At 33.2% G+C, this 19,239-nt stretch overlaps 1 protein-coding gene across 3 annotated transcripts; it reads left to right on the plus strand.

Annotated features, from left to right (window-relative positions):
• The first annotated feature begins 17 nt into the window (after positions 1-17).
• Positions 18-18,155, plus strand: LOC111043904 (poly(A) polymerase type 3). Of its 3 annotated transcripts, none has more exons than XM_039423331.1 (14): positions 18-204; positions 1,399-1,491; positions 2,587-2,814; positions 3,276-3,534; positions 5,328-5,432; positions 5,901-6,051; positions 7,490-7,907; positions 9,125-9,435; positions 11,199-11,268; positions 11,580-11,631; positions 12,398-12,538; positions 14,073-14,189; positions 14,715-14,782; positions 15,616-18,155. In XM_039423331.1, exons 3-13 carry the CDS (start codon positions 2,588-2,590, stop codon positions 14,745-14,747), a joined length of 1,884 nt encoding a protein of 627 aa, XP_039279265.1. In that variant the 5' UTR covers positions 18-204; positions 1,399-1,491; position 2,587; the 3' UTR covers positions 14,748-14,782; positions 15,616-18,155. The 3 variants fall into 3 exon arrangements, with proteins under 3 accessions (XP_039279265.1, XP_039279264.1, XP_039279263.1); XM_039423330.1 differs by having other exon boundaries at positions 15,631-18,155; XM_039423329.1 differs by having other exon boundaries at positions 15,641-18,155.
• Positions 18,156-19,239: the final 1,084 nt, after the last annotated feature.

Genomic DNA, 19,239 nt, shown 5'->3' on the forward strand with positions numbered 1-19,239 from the left:
GTTTAATAGAATCAAGTAACGCCATATTGTTGTCATATACATTTACATCACACCACAGTTCAGTGCAAGTACATAGTATAGGCGTTTTGTATAAAATTTTGTTCATTTGCACTTAAAATTAAATTACAAATTATTCTAAATTATTTATCTATTCATTAAGTGTAACAGACAAATTATAACAATATTAAATCATTTGAAACGCAGGTAAGATGATAGCAACTTTTCACAAGTTTGTTTGTATGTAACACCATTTCGTATCAGATTCATAAAAAGAATATTGCTTTATTATTTAAATTGTGTGTGCTAATAACATTAGAAAAAGCAACTTTATAATTGTTTTAATCTTATTTTGCACGGGTTTATTGAAACACGAGGTTTCTATTGTGTACCGCTATGTAACTTTCCTTTTGTGCCATTCATCTGATGTGGAAGTGGTTCTCTCTTATGCTATTTAAAATTGATGTACAGTTTTCATTTTTATTCATTGTAAACATTATCTATTTAGACTTGAATCTCATGTTTGGAGTTTTAAAGAATTAAACGTGGAAAGTTTGTCTTGACAGTGTGGTCATTGTCTATGAGCTTGTTTGGAAAGTATTGAGGTTAGAATATTGGCAATATTTTTTCAATTTAGCTTAATCTACTAGTTAATGTACTATAATCTATTTTTGATTATTAAATTCAATATTGGTTTCTTAAAATAGTAATGCTTATTCATGAACGTGAGCATTTGTTTAAAGGCCTACCATTTCCTTTGTTTAATATAATTATGCCTACTTACCTATTCAGTAACTTCCTGTTTGAGTTGAGTAAAACTGTAAAAGAATTGAAGATTATTAACCTATTTTTAATTGAAGACTGATTTAATTAATTACTGAATTAAAGAATATATTTATATAGGACTACTTTTATGCTACAATGTGAATCATATTTTATACATGCAACCAAATTCATAATATTACTAAAATTAGTACCTATAATATTTAAACGTGTTTTTACCCTCTTTGTCAAGATATATTATAGTTAATATATCGGCTAATACTAAAAACCATATATGCCTCTAATTTGAAGTATTAGTTATTGGTTGTCTATAATTAAAAATAGTGTGACAGTCTAATGACAAATAGTGTTAAATGAATTCAATTTATTGGATATAAGAAGTAATGTATATTGAGCCCTAACTATAAAGATTCCATTAGAAACCAACAAAATATTGTGATATTTGAAAGATATTTACAACATGAGTCATCATTGATGATTCATGATTATTATGTGAGTTTCAAGTCAAATATCACTTTTTTGTAACAAGCCGGTTTTTTATTCATATTGTTTCTTACATTTTAAGTTAGTTATTGATCATATTAGTTGAAATTCACTAATTCACATAATTTTTTTCAGAAATGTCTTTTGTTAAATTAATGATCGAGGAGTTTCAAAATTGAGGTTTTACTTGTCATGCAGTTGAGGAACAAACACGAAGAATCAAGCAAGGTATTTTTTCGTCTTTTGTATTATTTTAAACCTTTCTCTGTTAACCTACTAAATTACTTATTGAAACTAAATTCTTGTTAATTATAATGTTTATTAACGATCCAAAAGGCACGTTCTCATGATTTTGAGGGAACCGCAACAACACTCAATTGCGGTTAAATTTAATAGACGTACGAAAAATGGGGCCAAGTCTTTTTCAAGTCAGCTTATCTTATTATGCCTTATCAACTGTTTCTCATTTTGGTTTTAGTTAGAATCCTTATTTCCTAAATCTGACATATTTTGTGTTTGTGTGTACACAAAGAGCGGTCAGGCGTTCCAGCGGCCCTATAGTGAGGTCCACGTTATAATGGGAGTAATTTATTAACATTGGTGTTGCTATTCTTGTCTTTCTATCATTCGAGAAAGCATATTGTGTTATCCTTTTCTAGCTCCGCAATGTTTCCAATGTAGAAATATAATAGGCTAAATTATTTTTAAAAATTTCAATTATGAAAATTTATTATTCGATTTTTGAAAAAATATTTTTTTTGGCGAATACAATAATATAAGTTGATTATTTTAAACAAGAATGAACAGTTGATTTAACATCAGATATACCGCTATCAGCTATTCTCTATAGAAGGCGTTGACAAGGCAGAGAATCGGTAATGCTTTTATCCTATCTTTATCTAGACCTAATGCCATTATAACGTGGACCTCACTATAAATCACTTTTATTATCAAGAATAACATGAATTGAGAAACATATGTTTCTTCATATCGTCTTTCGTGGATCGTGCCGAAGCACCGGTATCGTACATCGTACAAACTCTGGTTATAATGTATGCTGATTCATAATATTTCATTGCATGTTGAAATTTGAAACTAATTGTTAATTAAATTGAATTCTTGAGGTTAATATTTTGGTAAAACTGTTATTATTGGGTTTTTGTATGTTAGAAACAAATAAACCAGATATAAATGTATATGTATATCCTTCTAAGACCGCCCTTTGTATGCACTCACTCTTATTGTGATGTTAACGGTAATAGATGGTTAATAAATGGCTGTTGAGGTTAATAATAAGGTTAATAGAAGAATGTTGTGTGTTAGGATGTGGAACACTACACACCACACGCAGACGCAGAGCACCGTGCAGTCGGCGAGCATTGGGCTGAAGGGGGGTGTAGCGGTGGGGGATGGAGGGCGAACCACCCTGGGCATGACGTCAGCGATTAGTACGGCCGGGCCGAAACCGATTGACATCCAGCGCACCACCGAACTGCAGGAGGCACTCAAGCCTTACAATGTCTCCGAGTCTGAGGAGGAGCTCAATCATAGGTACGTTTCATTCATTCATCAATGTAATACTACAAATCATAATCATAGAGGAATCATAGCATATAGTTATGAGATGTCCCATGGTCGTTCATGTTCTAAATTTCAAGCCGATTTTTTTGTTAACTCAAGCCGACTACTGTCGACTATTACTGTTACTATTACTGCCGGGTGAGAGGGTAAGAAAAAGGCACAGTATGAGAGGCTGACAGCCTCACTCACATAGCTCCAGGAAAAATAACTACTTGGACTATCGGGTTGAGTTAATAGTGAAATTTGCAACATAAACGCCGTATACCATGAGATAGCCTCTCATGGTATATGAGAGAGATATGACTGGGCGAGAGCGACAGTCATGGACCAGGCCAATCCCAAGGACAGTGCTATTTTATAGTATTCATGAGTACGTTGATTATATTTTTTCTGTGTCTAGTGTGAGTTATAATTTTGTGCTGTGTTTCCAGAATGGAGATCCTGAGCAAGCTGAACTGCCTGGTGAAGGAGTGGATCAAGGAGGTGAGCATCTCGCGCAACATGCCGGAGAACGTGGCCGAGCAGGTGGGAGGCAAGATCTACACGTTCGGCTCCTACCGGCTGGGCGTCCACCACAAGGGCGCCGACATTGACGCCCTCTGCGTCGCCCCCCGCCACATCAACCGCGCCGACTACTTCACCACATTCTTCGACAAACTCAAACAACATCCGGAGGTCACCGATCTCAGGGTCAGTTTGCAAACTCAATCTAATTTTATTACCACATCAGTAGAATGATCAGATACAACATTTATTATTCAATTTGACAGTTTAGTGAATGAATGAATATGGTCTGGCCTTGACCAACGTGAGGCTGGGCACTAACGACAAGTGTGATGAACATGTGTGTGTACACACATGTTCATTCTGCATGTTGTGCCATCAGCGAGAGGCTTCGAACAGAAAACAGGTTTTTGACAGTAGCTTCGAACATGAAATTAACAACCAATAACAATAAATAAACCACTGGAAAATTAAAAATAATAACGTTACAAAAATAAATCACCCTCTAAGGCTGGCCACTTGAAGAACATGCATGATACACATGACGTCATTCATTTTTTCGGCATCACAGCGAAAGGCTTCGAGCAACATTTTTTGAGGTTAGGTTTTTTGTATGTCTGATGTTTTGTTGTTTATTTCTTCTTCGCTGCTCTATTTGAGGTTAAATTATTCTTCTATCGTTATAATTTGTAATTTTCCAGTGGTTTATTTTCTTGTTTTTTTATGTTAGAAACCTCTCGCTGATGACATAACATGAGCATATACGCACATGTTTATCATGCCGTTAGTGGCCTTAGTACCGTTAGTGTCGTTATTTGGAAGAAAAAACTGATAACAGCTTATTATTCAACTTGTTTCAATAAGCTTGAGTCTTGAAACAATTATCATATCAAATAAATAAAATTAATAAACTCAAACATTAGTGTATGAAAGAACAACATATTTGCAAGGAAAAAGGTACGCAGGTTTAAACTGCCAAACAAAATAAACTAGGCTACAACAATCAACTGACTAAAATCAAGTAAATAACGGATAACATACTATAACAACATAACATAACATACAATAATCAACAACTAAAATTGAGTAGATAGTATACAAACAATTCAAAGAGGAGGCTAGAAAAAAATATATAAGTGGAGGAGAAAGGGATGGAATAGAATATAATGATTTTTCATTGTGATGACGTTGTGAAATTTGGACAGTCATGTCCACTTGACCACTTGACCACGAAGGGACAAGGTAGTAGAATAAAGAATGATAAGGTATGATAGTGCTTTAGCTCTAATTTTTTAATAGAGTAAAAATAATGCAGTAGGCTTATTGAATATTAGAAAATCAAGTGCATAGAAGAATACTCTGATTCAAAATTATAATGCTCCAGTGCTCCATTTGTTTGAAACATGTCTCGAATTGCTTGAAATTCGATTGAATTATCAGTTGATAGCCATGAGAAATACTACTCATTAATAAAGCTGTGCGTTTTCTTATTTTATGATTATTATTTGAAGAATAGTTGATTAGAAGGCTCTTCTAAGCACGTGCTATTTCAGTCTCACAAATGCCTCGTTATATTGATGTTAGTGTATGACTGATTGTTGCATAATATTGATTCCGATACGTTTCAGATTTATGATAAGTATTATTGAGCTATCTCTAATTTCAAACACTTCTTGTTGATTTGATTTGATTTCATGTCATATTTACAGTATTGGTATAGGCTAATAGACTCTGAGAGATGAGTCAGAGAAATCATTATGAAGTGAAACCTTGAAAAAGCCTGATTAAAAATTGATTTATACATGTTTTTATTATTCTATGGTAATAGTCAACTTAATTATTTCAACTTTTTTCCATGAACGATTAACGTTTTTCATCGTCTTTCACTTGGCATTCCTTAATTTATTAGAATGTGTTAACTTTATTTTGATTCAATTGACTAATCATATTCTAAAAAACGATTTTGTTGACATTTTCAGGCGGTGGAAGAAGCTTTTGTACCTGTTATCAAAATGAACTTCGATGGAATTGAAATTGATATGTTGTTTGCGAGATTAGCTCTAAAAGAAATACCAGACTCTATGGTAAGTTATTGATTCAACATTCGACTTGAGTTCAGATATACTACTAGTTTTATACCAAATTATGCAGACATTCTATTTTCTGAAATTCTATTTTTTCATAACTCTGATATTCAACTGTAAAACAAGTCATGTTTGAATAGGATTGATAAGCAATTCATTGTTCAATGTTACATGATATTAGTTTAAAAAAACTCTTTGTTCAATTTGATGAAGTGCTCATTTACATGAACTAAATTATTATTTGTCTTTTATTCAATCTGTTCACATTATCTGTATGAACACATTTATTCGTACAGTGTGCGTTTTCTAAGAAGTTTGAAAATTTGTTTTTCTTATCTGTTTGTTTTCTATTTCATTATGTATTCTACTTCATCTGAATCTAACTAAAACTGTGCTTTAGAAATTGCAGTTTTTAGTACGTGATGAAATGATTGTACTCAATAAATATTGTTGGAATGTTATTTTCAGGATTTGAAAGATGATATGTTGTTGAAGAACTTGGATCCGAAATGTGTGCGAAGTTTGAACGGTTGCCGAGTGACTGATGAGATTCTCCGATTAGTTCCTAATATTGAAAACTTTCGTTTGGCATTAAGAACCATCAAGCTGTGGGCGAAAAGTAAGTTGAATCATTTTATTACTCCTTACTGCTTACGAGGAAAGCGATGGAAATTTGTATTATTATTCAGCTTATGACAGATACTGAGATACACAACACATATAAAGCTCATAAGTCTCAAATGCTCTCATCTATCTACACTGTATAAAATTATTTCCAATTTCTCTGCGATGTGTTTGGTCAGGAGAACAAGTTTGTCTTTCCGCCATTATTTGCTAGTCCATTTAGCGTTGACCAATGTACACCATTTGGAGGTGAACCAGCGTTACACATATTTGCATTATAAAAACTGATTTGCAAAACAATTTTGAGTTGAAATTTAAACTTTCAATTTTCACAGAAAATTTCAAAATAATATTTACCATTACAAACGTCTAAAAGTACTTTAGATTGTAAAAAGGGGAAAGTTTAGGATTTCTGTTTGAAATTTGCACCCAAAAAGCGTTTAGCTCTGTTAATAAGGCATATTTGTGCTATATTTAACTTGGTTATAGTTTACTTCTTATAACCTGTTATTCCTTGTTACCGGTATAGTGGAACCCATTTTCTTCACAGTATTGCAAATATGACTTAGTAACTTCTACTAATCACACTCATAATAAACATGTGAAAATGAGTTATTTTGAGTGAAGAAATTGCAAAAATTTTGATTTAAAGTAAGCTTATAACGTGAATCAATGTTTATAACAAATTAACAGTAATATGATGGTTCCCATTCATATCTGTACACACCTTCAATTTTAAATGAATGAACAATCAACCCCCACCTTATTGCATTAGGAATTGAAATTAAGCTTCTTGGATAGTTGAATATGCGATCAAATGTAGATAAAAATTGAACTCCCTCCTAGAGCTCAAGCTTGTTTTTCTGGAGGGCTTACATTATTAAGAACTAGTAGGTAAACTGTGCTCCGCAAGAGTCTGGTTAAAAACTGAAAACTTGGCCTGCTGAAATCTTGAAGAATTGAAAAAAACCTATAACCATCCTCGGTAAATTAAGAATGTGTATGCAAAATGTCAAGTTAATTATCCAGTAGTTCAGATGATGCGTCATTCATGAATCTCCTATCCCGTACGTGTATAAGCCAATTCTTGACTTTTTTATTTAGGGCTGCAGTACTTTTGAATATAAATCTGAGTACCCTTTTTAAATTATTTCGTCACAACATGTTTCGGCTACTAATGCCGAAAATGACTTGAAAATAGCATTAGTACCCGAAACATTTCTTGACGAAATAATTTAAAAAGGGTACTCAGATTTATATTTTTATTTATAAGCCAATTCTTTCCTTTATTAGATTATAATTATTGACAAATCAGGAACATTTTGTGATTTTTAGATATAGTTATTCATACCGATAAAAATATTTATAGAAATGTAAATATTTATGGAATCGTATCGATTGCAATGCTTAACTGGTGTGAATTTGTTGTTTAGAGCACGGTATCTACAGCAACGTGCTGGGCTACCTGGGTGGCGTGTCGTGGGCGATGCTGGTGGCGCGCACCTGCCAGCTGTACCCAAACGCAGTGGCTGCCACCCTGGTGCACAAGTTCTTCCTGGTGTTCTACCAGTGGAAGTGGCCGCAGCCCGTGCTCCTCAAGCAGCCCGAGAACGTCAACCTTGGTTTCGCCGTGTGGGACCCGCGCGTCACCATTTCGGACCGCTTCCATCTGATGCCGATCATCACGCCCGCCTATCCGCAGCAGAACAGCACCTTCAATGTGTCGGTGTCGACGCGCACCATTATGGTGGAGGCGTTCAAGCAGGGCCTCAGTGTCACCGATGACATAGTCACCGGACGGTGTCCCTGGGCCAAACTGTTTGAGGCGCCCAATTTCTTCATCAAGTACAGGTGAGAGAACTGTCAGCGAATTCTAATTTATTTCCATAAATTTACGATAGAATTCTAATTTATTTTCACAAATTAGCGAGGGAATTTAGACTCGAATTTATTTCCACAAGTTGAGAACGAAACTCTACTTTCTTTACACAAATTGACAAATAAATTCAAATTCAAATCTATTTTCACAATTTTAGTATGAAATTCTAATTTATTCTCATAAAGTAAAAATAAAATTCTAGTTTAATTCCACAAATTGACAAAGAACTTTACATTAACAATCAAATTCAAGTCTATTTTCACAAATTGACAATAAATTCTAATTTACTTCACAAAATAAATTGCACTGACGTCACTAAATCAGCTATTATAAGGAAAACCATTGTTGGCAAGATATTTTTTCATCCTTTTTCTTTCCAGCACACCACACCATTCAGCGAATTGTTTTTTCCTCCACCTTCTTACTATCTAAAAATTACTTATTCTCAGCAAATTCGTGAAAAGTATGATTCAAGATTGTTTATGAACAATTATTTAAGAAAGTTTGTCCACGTTGGAGCAACTCAGTATTCGTATATTTTATTTAATCTATTTTAATAATACAATCACAAATCGTATAATAATTATTATGATGAGAGAGCGCATAGGAGTAAGCTTAAACTGTTCGTCTGTTAAATTTTTTTGATAAATTGTAACATGGTCCACAAAATAGTTTATGAGTTATAAAATATTCTCTTTGTTTTGAAGGTGATGTGATACCACATTGAATATCCCATTATATTGAATATCCCATTATATTGAATATTTGATTGAAACCTTGCGACAATTTTTTTTTAATAAATCGGTGGTTCCAATTTCAGATCGTTTGTTATTCGCTATTTTGTTTTTGCAGGCACTATACAAATTTATTTATCTTGTATGTATAAAAATATCTTTTGAAAATCTCAACTCATGGACACCTATGAAAACTACAAAAATTGAACAACCTCAGATATTTCCAGTAACTTCTTACTTTTTTGTATTCTTACATTATTTATCATGTAACATTGTAATTACTGTGTTTTGGAAGCAATATTTTTTGTATTCTTACTTGATGTAAGAATACTTACATAATGTAAAAATCATGTAATATTGTAATTATTGTGTTATGGAGGGAATGTTGATGAGAGAAGTCCTGTTTGCTTGTATGCTTTCATAAATGTGATGTGATGGATTTGTTGTTGTTTTAGGCACTTTATCGTGCTGCTAGCCAGCTCGAACACAGCCGAAGACCAGCTGGAGTGGTGCGGCCTCATCGAGTCGAAGGTGCGCCACCTGATTGGCACACTGGAGCGCAACCCCTACATAGTGCTCGCTCACGTCAACCCCGAATGCTTCAACGGCCCCCCGCCCCCGCCGCAGCCACTGCCAACCGACCCCGCTGCTCCCCCCGCCCCACAGCCACCCTGCTGCTCCATGTGGTTCATTGGCCTCATCTTCCAGGAGTCCAAGAGTCTAAACATCGACCTCACCTACGACATACAGTCCTTCACCAATTCAGGTTTGTGTGCTCAACTATAATTCAATCATTAATTAGATCGACAATTTGCAAACCATGAGCTGTTTTTGCCTGTTGCACAAAACAATTTTAATCGTGATTAGTTTCGAGAAGCAATTAAAGGAGGCTTTTGAAATGTAACCGGCTTCAGAGTGCAACCGGGCCTTTTATCTTCCGAATTTCGATTAAATATATCAGTTGTGTTGAGTTTCTGCTTTCCAGAAATTTTAATCTATAGTGAGGTCCCCGCTATAATGACAATGGAGAAAGATAGGAGAAAACCGTTGCCGATCTTCTGTCTTGTCAATGCCTTTATATAGACGGTAGCTGATACAGGTGTATGAATGGTTCATTTTTTTCAATAATTTCATAATTAAAATGAAATATTTTGTTAATTAATTATTAATTCTACATTGTTAAAAGATGATCTGGCAACAGAGCAAAGCGAGAAAGAGATAGTGCTATCTGCTTTGTTGAATGATAGAGAAGGATAGCAATACCATTGCTAATCAAACACTACCATTATAACGTGTACCTCACTATAGACAGTTTACATCACTCATCAAATTATAAACGTTTTAATTCTAAATTTCTAATTGTATTTCTATTTTCAACTTTTCAACTTAGAAGATTTTAAAATATGGTAATTTTAGTGAGAGCATGCTACTCTATGGACAATATTTATCATAATTTTAACACAGTCTTTCACTTTCTATAATTGAAGTAAATAAGTGGGGTAAAACCTTTCAGGTATTGTTCTTAACAATTTTGTAACTTGACATGACATCTTGGAAGGATTGGTTAGATGGAAGGAATACTGCCATTATTTAATTGCCTGTAAATACCTGACAATATGGTAATACTGTACATGTTAAACATAGATTTACTTACCCTGACGACTTAACTCAGGCTGTACATGTTATACTGCAAGCTTCTGCATTAAATAGATCCATACCTTCTTCAATTAACGGTCTGCAGATATATTCTAGCTGTATGTCAAGAATTGTCAGTTCCTATGTTTGTGTTTATTTTATGGAAGTGGTGGCAAAAGTCATGTAAAAACCCATTGAACAAAAGTTATCATGTGAAAACAACCATTGAACAAAAGTGTAATAGAACAGATAACATAAGAAGATATCCCATGTTATAGGTCGTATAAGCTTCAAATTTCAAGCCGATTTTTGTCAACTCGAGCCGTTTACTGTCGACTGCTGTCTGTTATTACTGTTTAGGCCGGTTGAGAGTGTTAGAACTCACATAACTTCACGAAAAAGAACTACTTTCTTACTGTCGGCTTGAGTTAACAGTGAATTTGGAACATAACCGCCCTATACCAAGGGATAATTTCTTATGCTAGAATGGTTATGCTTTTCTAAATGGTAATCGATTCTAGAATAGCGGTCTTTAGTCCAGTCAATATAGACATAAAAAAGGGGGTTTGCTTGCAATTTATATTGTAGTTCTGATTTTTCAATATTTTATTTGGGTACTTAAGAGAAGTCCAGAACCAATTTCTTCATGCAAAATTCCCTTGTGCTAGATATAGGGTGGCCCAAAAACCTCGTATTTTCGGCTCATTTTCCAGTTTTCTATAATATAAATTGCATGCACCAATGTATATAGCGACTGGACTACTTATCGTTTGTGAAATATCTAATTTTACCATCTCACTGTTCATTATAATATCCCAATTACCAAATTTATGACTAATATTATTCATGTTGAATTAGAACAGTTCTAATATATTGTTGTTTTTATTTTGTTAGTCCATAGGCAAGCGATACAGATAAAAATGCTCAAAGATGGAATGAAAATCGAGGCAAGGCACGTTAGAAGGTGAGTTTTATCGTTTTATGCCATAATAAAGATATTTGTAACATAAATATTCAATTTGTAGTCCACCTTGGAAGATTTATGTTTAAATACAGTAGGACAAAAACAGTGTTAATTATTTCAGAATTCTAGTATCAACTCAGTTTTTAAAAGATAACTTCAAGTTTAAAAATTTAATTTCAATTTTGTTATTTATTATTCGATTGAATTTGATTTGAATAAATTATTGAAGTTTGTAATGATAATTCTGTAGTGTATTGTTTGGTTTTTTAAAGTTATTATTCAAAGTTTATACATAATTTTTTATTTTACAGGAAGCAATTGAGTGCATATGTGCCATCACACTTGTTCAGAAGAGAGAGAAAGGTGAGTGACTCAATTTTTTTAAAAATTATCAATTTTGTTTTGGTTGAACAAAACATATAAATTACTGCAATAATAGTTGACCTATTCCTTTTTCTTTATTCAGAAAACAAATAACATGCTTCGCCAAGATGGCTAGTGTTGAAAGTAATGACTATTGGATTTACTACATTTATAGATTTGAAAACTGAAGGAAACTAATAAATTGATAGAAAAACTCAGACAATTAATGTAATTTTATCATAATATTTGGGTTAAGGACATATATAATTGAATTCAGTTATAGATTTCAAGTTCACTGTTGTTTCTAACACCATTCGTAAGGGAATATAGTGATATTCGCTTTGCTTGAATGGGCAAAAGTATTGATGCTATTCATAATGAGTGTCAACAGTGTTGGAAATGAATTTCAGTTGTGACTAAACGGCCATTTCAAGATACTTGATTCTACTACTCTGTAACGAAATTCACTTCATTCTGCCAGCATTTCTTATAGATATTACCATCAATGTTTCCCATTAATTGAAAATTAATCATTTATCATTAATCCGCATTTCAACAAATGCAATTTCTCATTTATTTCCATCAATTGAAAATTAATCCTTTTATAGTCAATACTATAGTATGATAAAATATGCAGAAGCATATGCTTTCTTAATGATAGCAATGATAAGGGTCTTTTTCTGGTTTCCTAGATGATGTGGAGTATTTTTTCTTGTTGTTCTCTTTTGCTCTGCTAACATGACATGTATATGTATTTAATGTTTAGGTCTCGACCAGTGGTAACACGACTCCGCCACAGCACCGCAACGGCACGACGTCACCAAGCGAGAACAATGTCAGTAGAAAGAGACCCTCCGATACTGCCATCACTGTCGAGAACAAAAAGTCGAGAAAATCTGAAACTCAGGTATGATTATTTACTTGATTTATGAAAAGATTGACTGAGAAACTGTTTTGTACCTTCGGTGAAGATGCTCCTCGGCATTCACTTGGATTGAAACACATTATTAATAATATAATGATGATGATGATGATGATGATGATTATACAGTAATAATAATAATAATTGCATACTATGTAAAAAAGTAGATTCGTATGGCTTTTCTTGGTGGGGTGTCCCGTGTGGGAAGGTCCCACTGCCTGAATATATAATTTAAGCCGTTAATGGGCCTTACGACTGCCATACTTCAGCCGGGACCAACACTTTAACGTGCCCATCCGATAACACGGGAGTGATCTGGTTATAAAACTTCTGGTAATGAGAGGGTTTGAACCCCGGGATCTCTATGCTGCTACGCAAACACTCTATCCACTAGACTAGACCACGGATCACTCCTGCATTCTATGTAACAATATGTTACATAATTATATACATGGATGGCTCAGTTACGAGAAAAAGGTTGAAATTGTAGCGGTGTGAGGAGCACTGAATATGTGCTCTGTTCTGCACTAGTCCACAGTGCAGCCAACCTGACGTCCACTTCACTAGCTAATCATTCATGTCCGAACCAAAATCATTCTAACGAAAATACTAGACTGCTATATTTGTAAATGTAGAATTCGTGTCTCGATCCATAAATAAATAGAAAATACTAACATATATTTTGTCAATGATATTTTAATAATAATATTTGTATGGCTTTTATTGGTGGGGAATTCCTGACGGAAGTTCCAACTCGCCTGGATATATAATTTAAGTCGTCAATGGGCCTTATGACTGTCATACTTCAGCCGGGACCAACACTTTTACGTGCCCATCCGATAGCACAGGAGGACCTGCTCAAAAACTTTTGGCTATGAGCTGGTTTGAACCGGGATCTCTAGGCTGCTACTCAAGCACTCTATCCACTACATCACGGTTTACTCCAATGAAGTGCTATTCTGAAATGGAGCTAACGGCTTGTCACAGAAATTGAGAATGTAGGCTATTTCTGAATATTAAACTCGTCTAAAACTAGTATTTGATACTTTTATAATATAATTATGATATTGATACTATGATTCAAAAAATGATCTCGAGAAAATCTGTTGAATTTTTTATTTTCATTAAAGAATTTAATTAAATTCTTCAATTCTTTTTTCTGTATACATGCAGATTCCAATATATGCGGGCTTATACAGTAACTGTAGATGACTATTTAATAAATCATGCAAAGTATGAACTGAAGAATAATTCTCCAGTTCATACTTTACATGATTGAACTATATAATAGATTACAATATATTGAACTATATTACTATGAAATGCAATTTGAAACTACGGTAATATTGTGCTGTATCTACATAAATTGGTTGAACATATAAACAATATTTTCTAATATGACTCCAATCAATATCTAATCATCAATTCCAATTTATCAAAATTAGTTACCTATTTACCGATTGGATTATATTGTTATTGAATTATTTGGAGTTGATTGAATGTTGTGTTTGCTTTTCAGGAGGATGACTCGCCAAATAGTTCAGTGATATTGCACTGTGGTGAAGATTCCAACAGCGGCTTTTCATCAGAAGACTATTCAAGGTCGCACGATACAAACTTAAACAGTTGTCAGGAGGTAATAATCTTATCATTTATTATTTCTATTTTATGTATTTGTTTTATGATTTTTTAGAAGAATTACTTCTGTAGCCTTTCCTCAAAACCATTAAGACGTAGGGTTTGGATAAAAGTAATGAGTATTTGCCTTCATTCGTTTTAGAAAAGGCTATTATAAAATTAGTTTGAAGTGTCTCTTTGTGCAAAATTTTAAAAATTTAGTACTCCGTGGTTTGTGGAGATTCAAACCTTTTCAAAGATTCTCAATCTCCAACTATACCCTTTTCTAAATTCCATTTCTGATAGAAATAATTTGGAAATTATTTTACTTTTTGAAAAATAGTCAACAATAATTATTATTTACTGTATAAAATAATTATACTAAAATGAGTAATTATCTATCCACTGTTTTAGTATTTTTTCATGGGTGATTTCAGTCTTGACCCCTGGTCGAATTATGTGACTAATACTTACTTTTGATACTTGTGACCTTGAAAAAATAATTCTGCATTTTACTAATTTGATTTTCTTTTTTCTTTTGCAGAATAGCAGTAGTAGTATTAAGGTTGATACGTGACAGAAAACCCTATGCTAATTATTCGGCAAAACAATGTAAGTATTTTTATATTATCGAAATTCAAGTTGAGTTGAAACTTGCATGTAATATTTCATTAAAGCCTAAATTTTGCTTTCTTGTCAAGAGTAGAGTTTCTCTTTCAAATATATCTGAGCATCAGATAATATTACAGTAGTACAAGTATGAACACTATTTTCAATTCAGTAAATTAATAGCTGTTCCATTTCACTACTTGGAAGAATAATTTCTTCATTTTTAAAATGATTAATTATGCAATTTTCGCTTTTATTCTATGTATATATAACATGTTTTAAATGTCATATATTTTTCTAATGTTTTTGTATCTAAGATTATCAGTGAATGCCATCTTGAAACTCATATTTAATGTTGAGCTTAGTAGATTCAAGAAAGAACCCAATGTCGATTATGACCAGCTACTTTAGCCTTTCAATAACTAATCAACTGATCACTTATTTTTTTAATATACTATGAATTGTGTTTTATTAATGTTATATATAGTTTGGTGTTGTTACAAGTCAACTTTGTTTTCTATAATTTATTCTCTAGAACTTTGACAATCACACAAATTTTCAAAATCATTTGGCACCAAAATTTTCTATCATGAAAGTGGCATTCTACTTCACACATATCATATTTTAATTGCTGTAGTACAGTACCGTACAGAATTGTGTAACAGTAATTGTATATCTAGCGAGAATCTCTTTGAACTATCAGCATTGAATGGAAAGCGTTGATGATACCCATTAGAAATACTGACAATTTGAAGTGATCCCACCATAATAGTTGTAAATTTGTTACTGAATCTGCAATAATGTTGTTTTTCTGGCTGCTTAGTAATTTGAAACAGTTTTACCCGGTTTAGTATTTTCTAGGTATACAGCATGGAGTCAGGAGTGAGCAGACCGTTTGGAAAGTAACAAAAAAATATCAACAAAAGGAGGAAAAGAGGAGGATATAAAAAGAGGGTGAAGAGGACACGATGAGTAAGAGACATGTAGTCCGTATGTAGGTGACGACGGTAATTATTGTCGCAAGTGTTTGCAATGTCGGTTTCTTTTTTATCTGTAGACATTTTATTCGTGGGGGTTTGTATCTGCAATGTCGTTATTGGTAAGTATTTATTTATTGTAAGATGCACATTTGCGTGTGTACGAATATGTTTTGTACGTAAGTGTAAAGTCATGCGAATGGCGCTAGGTCAGCATTATTTGACTGAAGACTAATGGTTCACCATTGCTTCGTCAAGGTCGACTTTTGTATATAGATATCTGTATATACAGGTGAACGTCGTTGGTAAGAAGATATATTCATTATTGTGAAGAGTGATCATGTAAAATCATGGGAGTGGACCTCCCATGTTTGGTTGAGATCTCGGCCGGATGGCGAAGTTTGCATTTATGATGCTCCGTCGGCGATATAGCTGGCAAATGAAGAGATTTGAAGTTTTTCTTGGTCAAATAGCTGGCAAGATGGAAAATTTTAAAGTTTTATTGGAGCTTCATGGGGAAGAATGCTACTTGCATTGATTCTCCACCGTGAGTTGAACTGATGTGCAGAGCAGAGCATTGCAATTCTAACTTTCAATATCTATCGCCAAATTGTAAGCGTAGTCAAATGTTTTGCTCTAAAACTTTATATTCAAAATAATCATATATATAGTCCAGTTGCTCTCTCTTATAATATACTATGAATCAAATAAATTTATAGCAAACAATTATCATTTTTCAGTAACATACCATTGTTGCGCAGAACTGTGTTTCCCTGTAGAAATTTGATATTTGCTACTCGAATTTCTTTATGCAAATCGAACTCTGACTGATTCACAAAACAATTTGAGTTCGTTTTGTAATTTTAATCAATGCACATTATGTTGAGTGCATCTGTGAGTAGATCGCTAATTTTCACTTTAGGTTAATATATTTTACAACGAATTAATGCATTGCTGGTTATGCTTGTCCATCACTCTATCATTTTTCCCCTGTAGAATAAACAGGGCATTCTCATGAATGAATTGAGATTGATTCTCGAATTATTTTGCTCGATGCAGTCAATGTTAGGACAAAATTATTTATTTCTATTTCTTATTAGTTTTATTATTTTGTAAAATAGTACGTTTATCTCTTCGATTCCACCTAGGAAGAGATTCAACCTAAACTGATATCATTGGAATGAACCAATATTTAAGTTTTTTATTGTTTTTATGTTCACTTGCAATACTGCAATTTTTGGTCATTGATATTGAAGTAATAAAGTATGGTTTTCTTCATCCTATTAATAACTATTTAATCTGATTTGTCATATTATTCAAATTTGTTTCTCTATATCTTGATGAAACATTTCTTATTCATTGTGAATTCTTTTATCAGCCTGATTGGTAGAAATTCTAACCCACAACTGATTGCTAAAAACTTATTTTCAATAAAAACAGTAATTTCAATCAGAACATTGTGATTGAATTTTCGGATTGGCAATAATCGAGTACTATTTTTATTTTACAAGCATATGAGTTACCTCTTACTATCCCATCGAGGTACTATTCTTGTATGTAAATGTTCTTTCCCCCTCAAGTCCAAAGCTGGAACAATTTTGCTATTTACCGTTATTCAACATTTGTTGAATTTTTATAGTTTCGTAATAATTACATTAATTATTATTTTCAAGTAAACTACAGTATCCTCTCCCGTTCTTCTATACCGTTGAATATATATATATATATTTTGGTTTCAACTCACGCATTAAATTGGTGATAATAACTTAAAATATCCATGTTACATGATAATTTTTCTTAGTTTTCAGTAGAGCCTATTTTTCTGTTACTTTTATTTTGTGGTCATTCTCAATGTAGACATTTTGAAGCTTTGTTTCAACTTATCATAAATTTTAGCTGGGATTAATAGAAAATTAAAAAGTTCTAGTTAAAGAATTCTTGAAATTTTGGTCTGCAGTATTGCAAGTGAATGTAGAACATAATTATTAATTCGATCACAGTTTTATTTTCACATTATTTTTAATACTGAACCATTCCACTCTACCCGTTTTGTTATTTTTGTGATGTTCAATTGTTATTTTTGACTTTCATAATAGACACATAGCTGTTTACGAATTGTACAGAATTTAAAATTAATCTTGCTGTCGAGTAGCTCAGGTTTTGTTACCATTTTCATTGTTGTCCCCCAGTACAAGTAACCACATTTACATCTTCGTAGACCTTTCTGTGGTGAATATTTATAATAGTGGGATAGTTTATCAGATCCGATTGTAAATTTCATTTCAACAAATAGCTTACTAAGCAAATTGGTATTATAGTCGCATTATGTGTCATCTGCGATGTTGTTAAATGCAAATGTACTTGAAATTTTATGATAATAAAAACCTCCCCATCCAAAATATTGTTTTCATTTCTAGGCTGTATTTCCTTATCACTTTTAGAATAAGTTTTTTATTTATATGGGCCGTTATTTAAATTTGAATTGTTGGAAAACGAGTAGTGCAGATGAAAAAACCTAACAGTTGGCCACTTGGCCTATTGTCTCCTCTCAATAGTGAGATTCACTCCAAACCATGATCATTGATTGAATGGGAAGCATTTAGGATATTCTTAAGGAATGCTGATAGTTGGAAGTAAATCTCACTGATTGATGTTGCTTTCCATGACGAAACACTATATAATAACTTTGTTGTAGTTCAGACACTGTGTTACTTATAAATATTTGAAAAAACGCTTTTCTTGGTGTATTGAGGAATGCATTGGTATCAGGTTGATGAAGCTCCTCTTCAGGAGTGAAATGCATTCCTCAATGCTCCAAGAAAAGTAAGTGTTTTTTCAAATATTTACAAGTAACACAGTGTCTAAACTACAACAAAGTTAAATCTCACTATTGACTGTTGAAAATAATCTTTGAGTCTCTTGAAACTCATAAAAATAATGAAAAACATTGTTGGTGCCAACTAAGATTGATAATTCTGTAGTTGAATTTGTTCCTGAATACATTTTATAAGGAATTAGTTCGATAATGAAAATTGCGATAAAATAATAGAAAGAATCATAAATTGTATCCCAGAAACGAAGCAGTAACAAATGTTATATTCTAGTAATGTCAGACCTCTAAAGGTGCGTACAGATTTACGCGCCGCGAACACGCTAATTTCACTTTTATCAGTTGATTATATCTGCATTAGTACTGAAAAGCTTGGCATCAGCTGATTAAAAGTGAATTTTTCGCGTCGCGTAAATCTGTACTCACCTTTATGCACGATGCCATTCATTCCAAATAGGTACTATTCTATGCAAGCAGAATATAAAGGGAGAAGACCGTGAGAGTGCGCTCTCTAATAGGGCAACAGTGCAGCAGTATTATGGCAATTGAAACCTCAGGGTCCTCAACGCCCTCTTCTGGGCTCGCACTACATCTGCAGCTCCACCCCATTGAGAAAGGCCATACCAAATCATACTCTGGAAAAAAGAGAAGTA

The sequence above is a fragment of the Nilaparvata lugens genome, chromosome 3, assembly GCF_014356525.2.
Source record: "Nilaparvata lugens isolate BPH chromosome 3, ASM1435652v1, whole genome shotgun sequence".
Classification (NCBI taxonomy): Eukaryota; Metazoa; Arthropoda; class Insecta; order Hemiptera; family Delphacidae; genus Nilaparvata; species Nilaparvata lugens.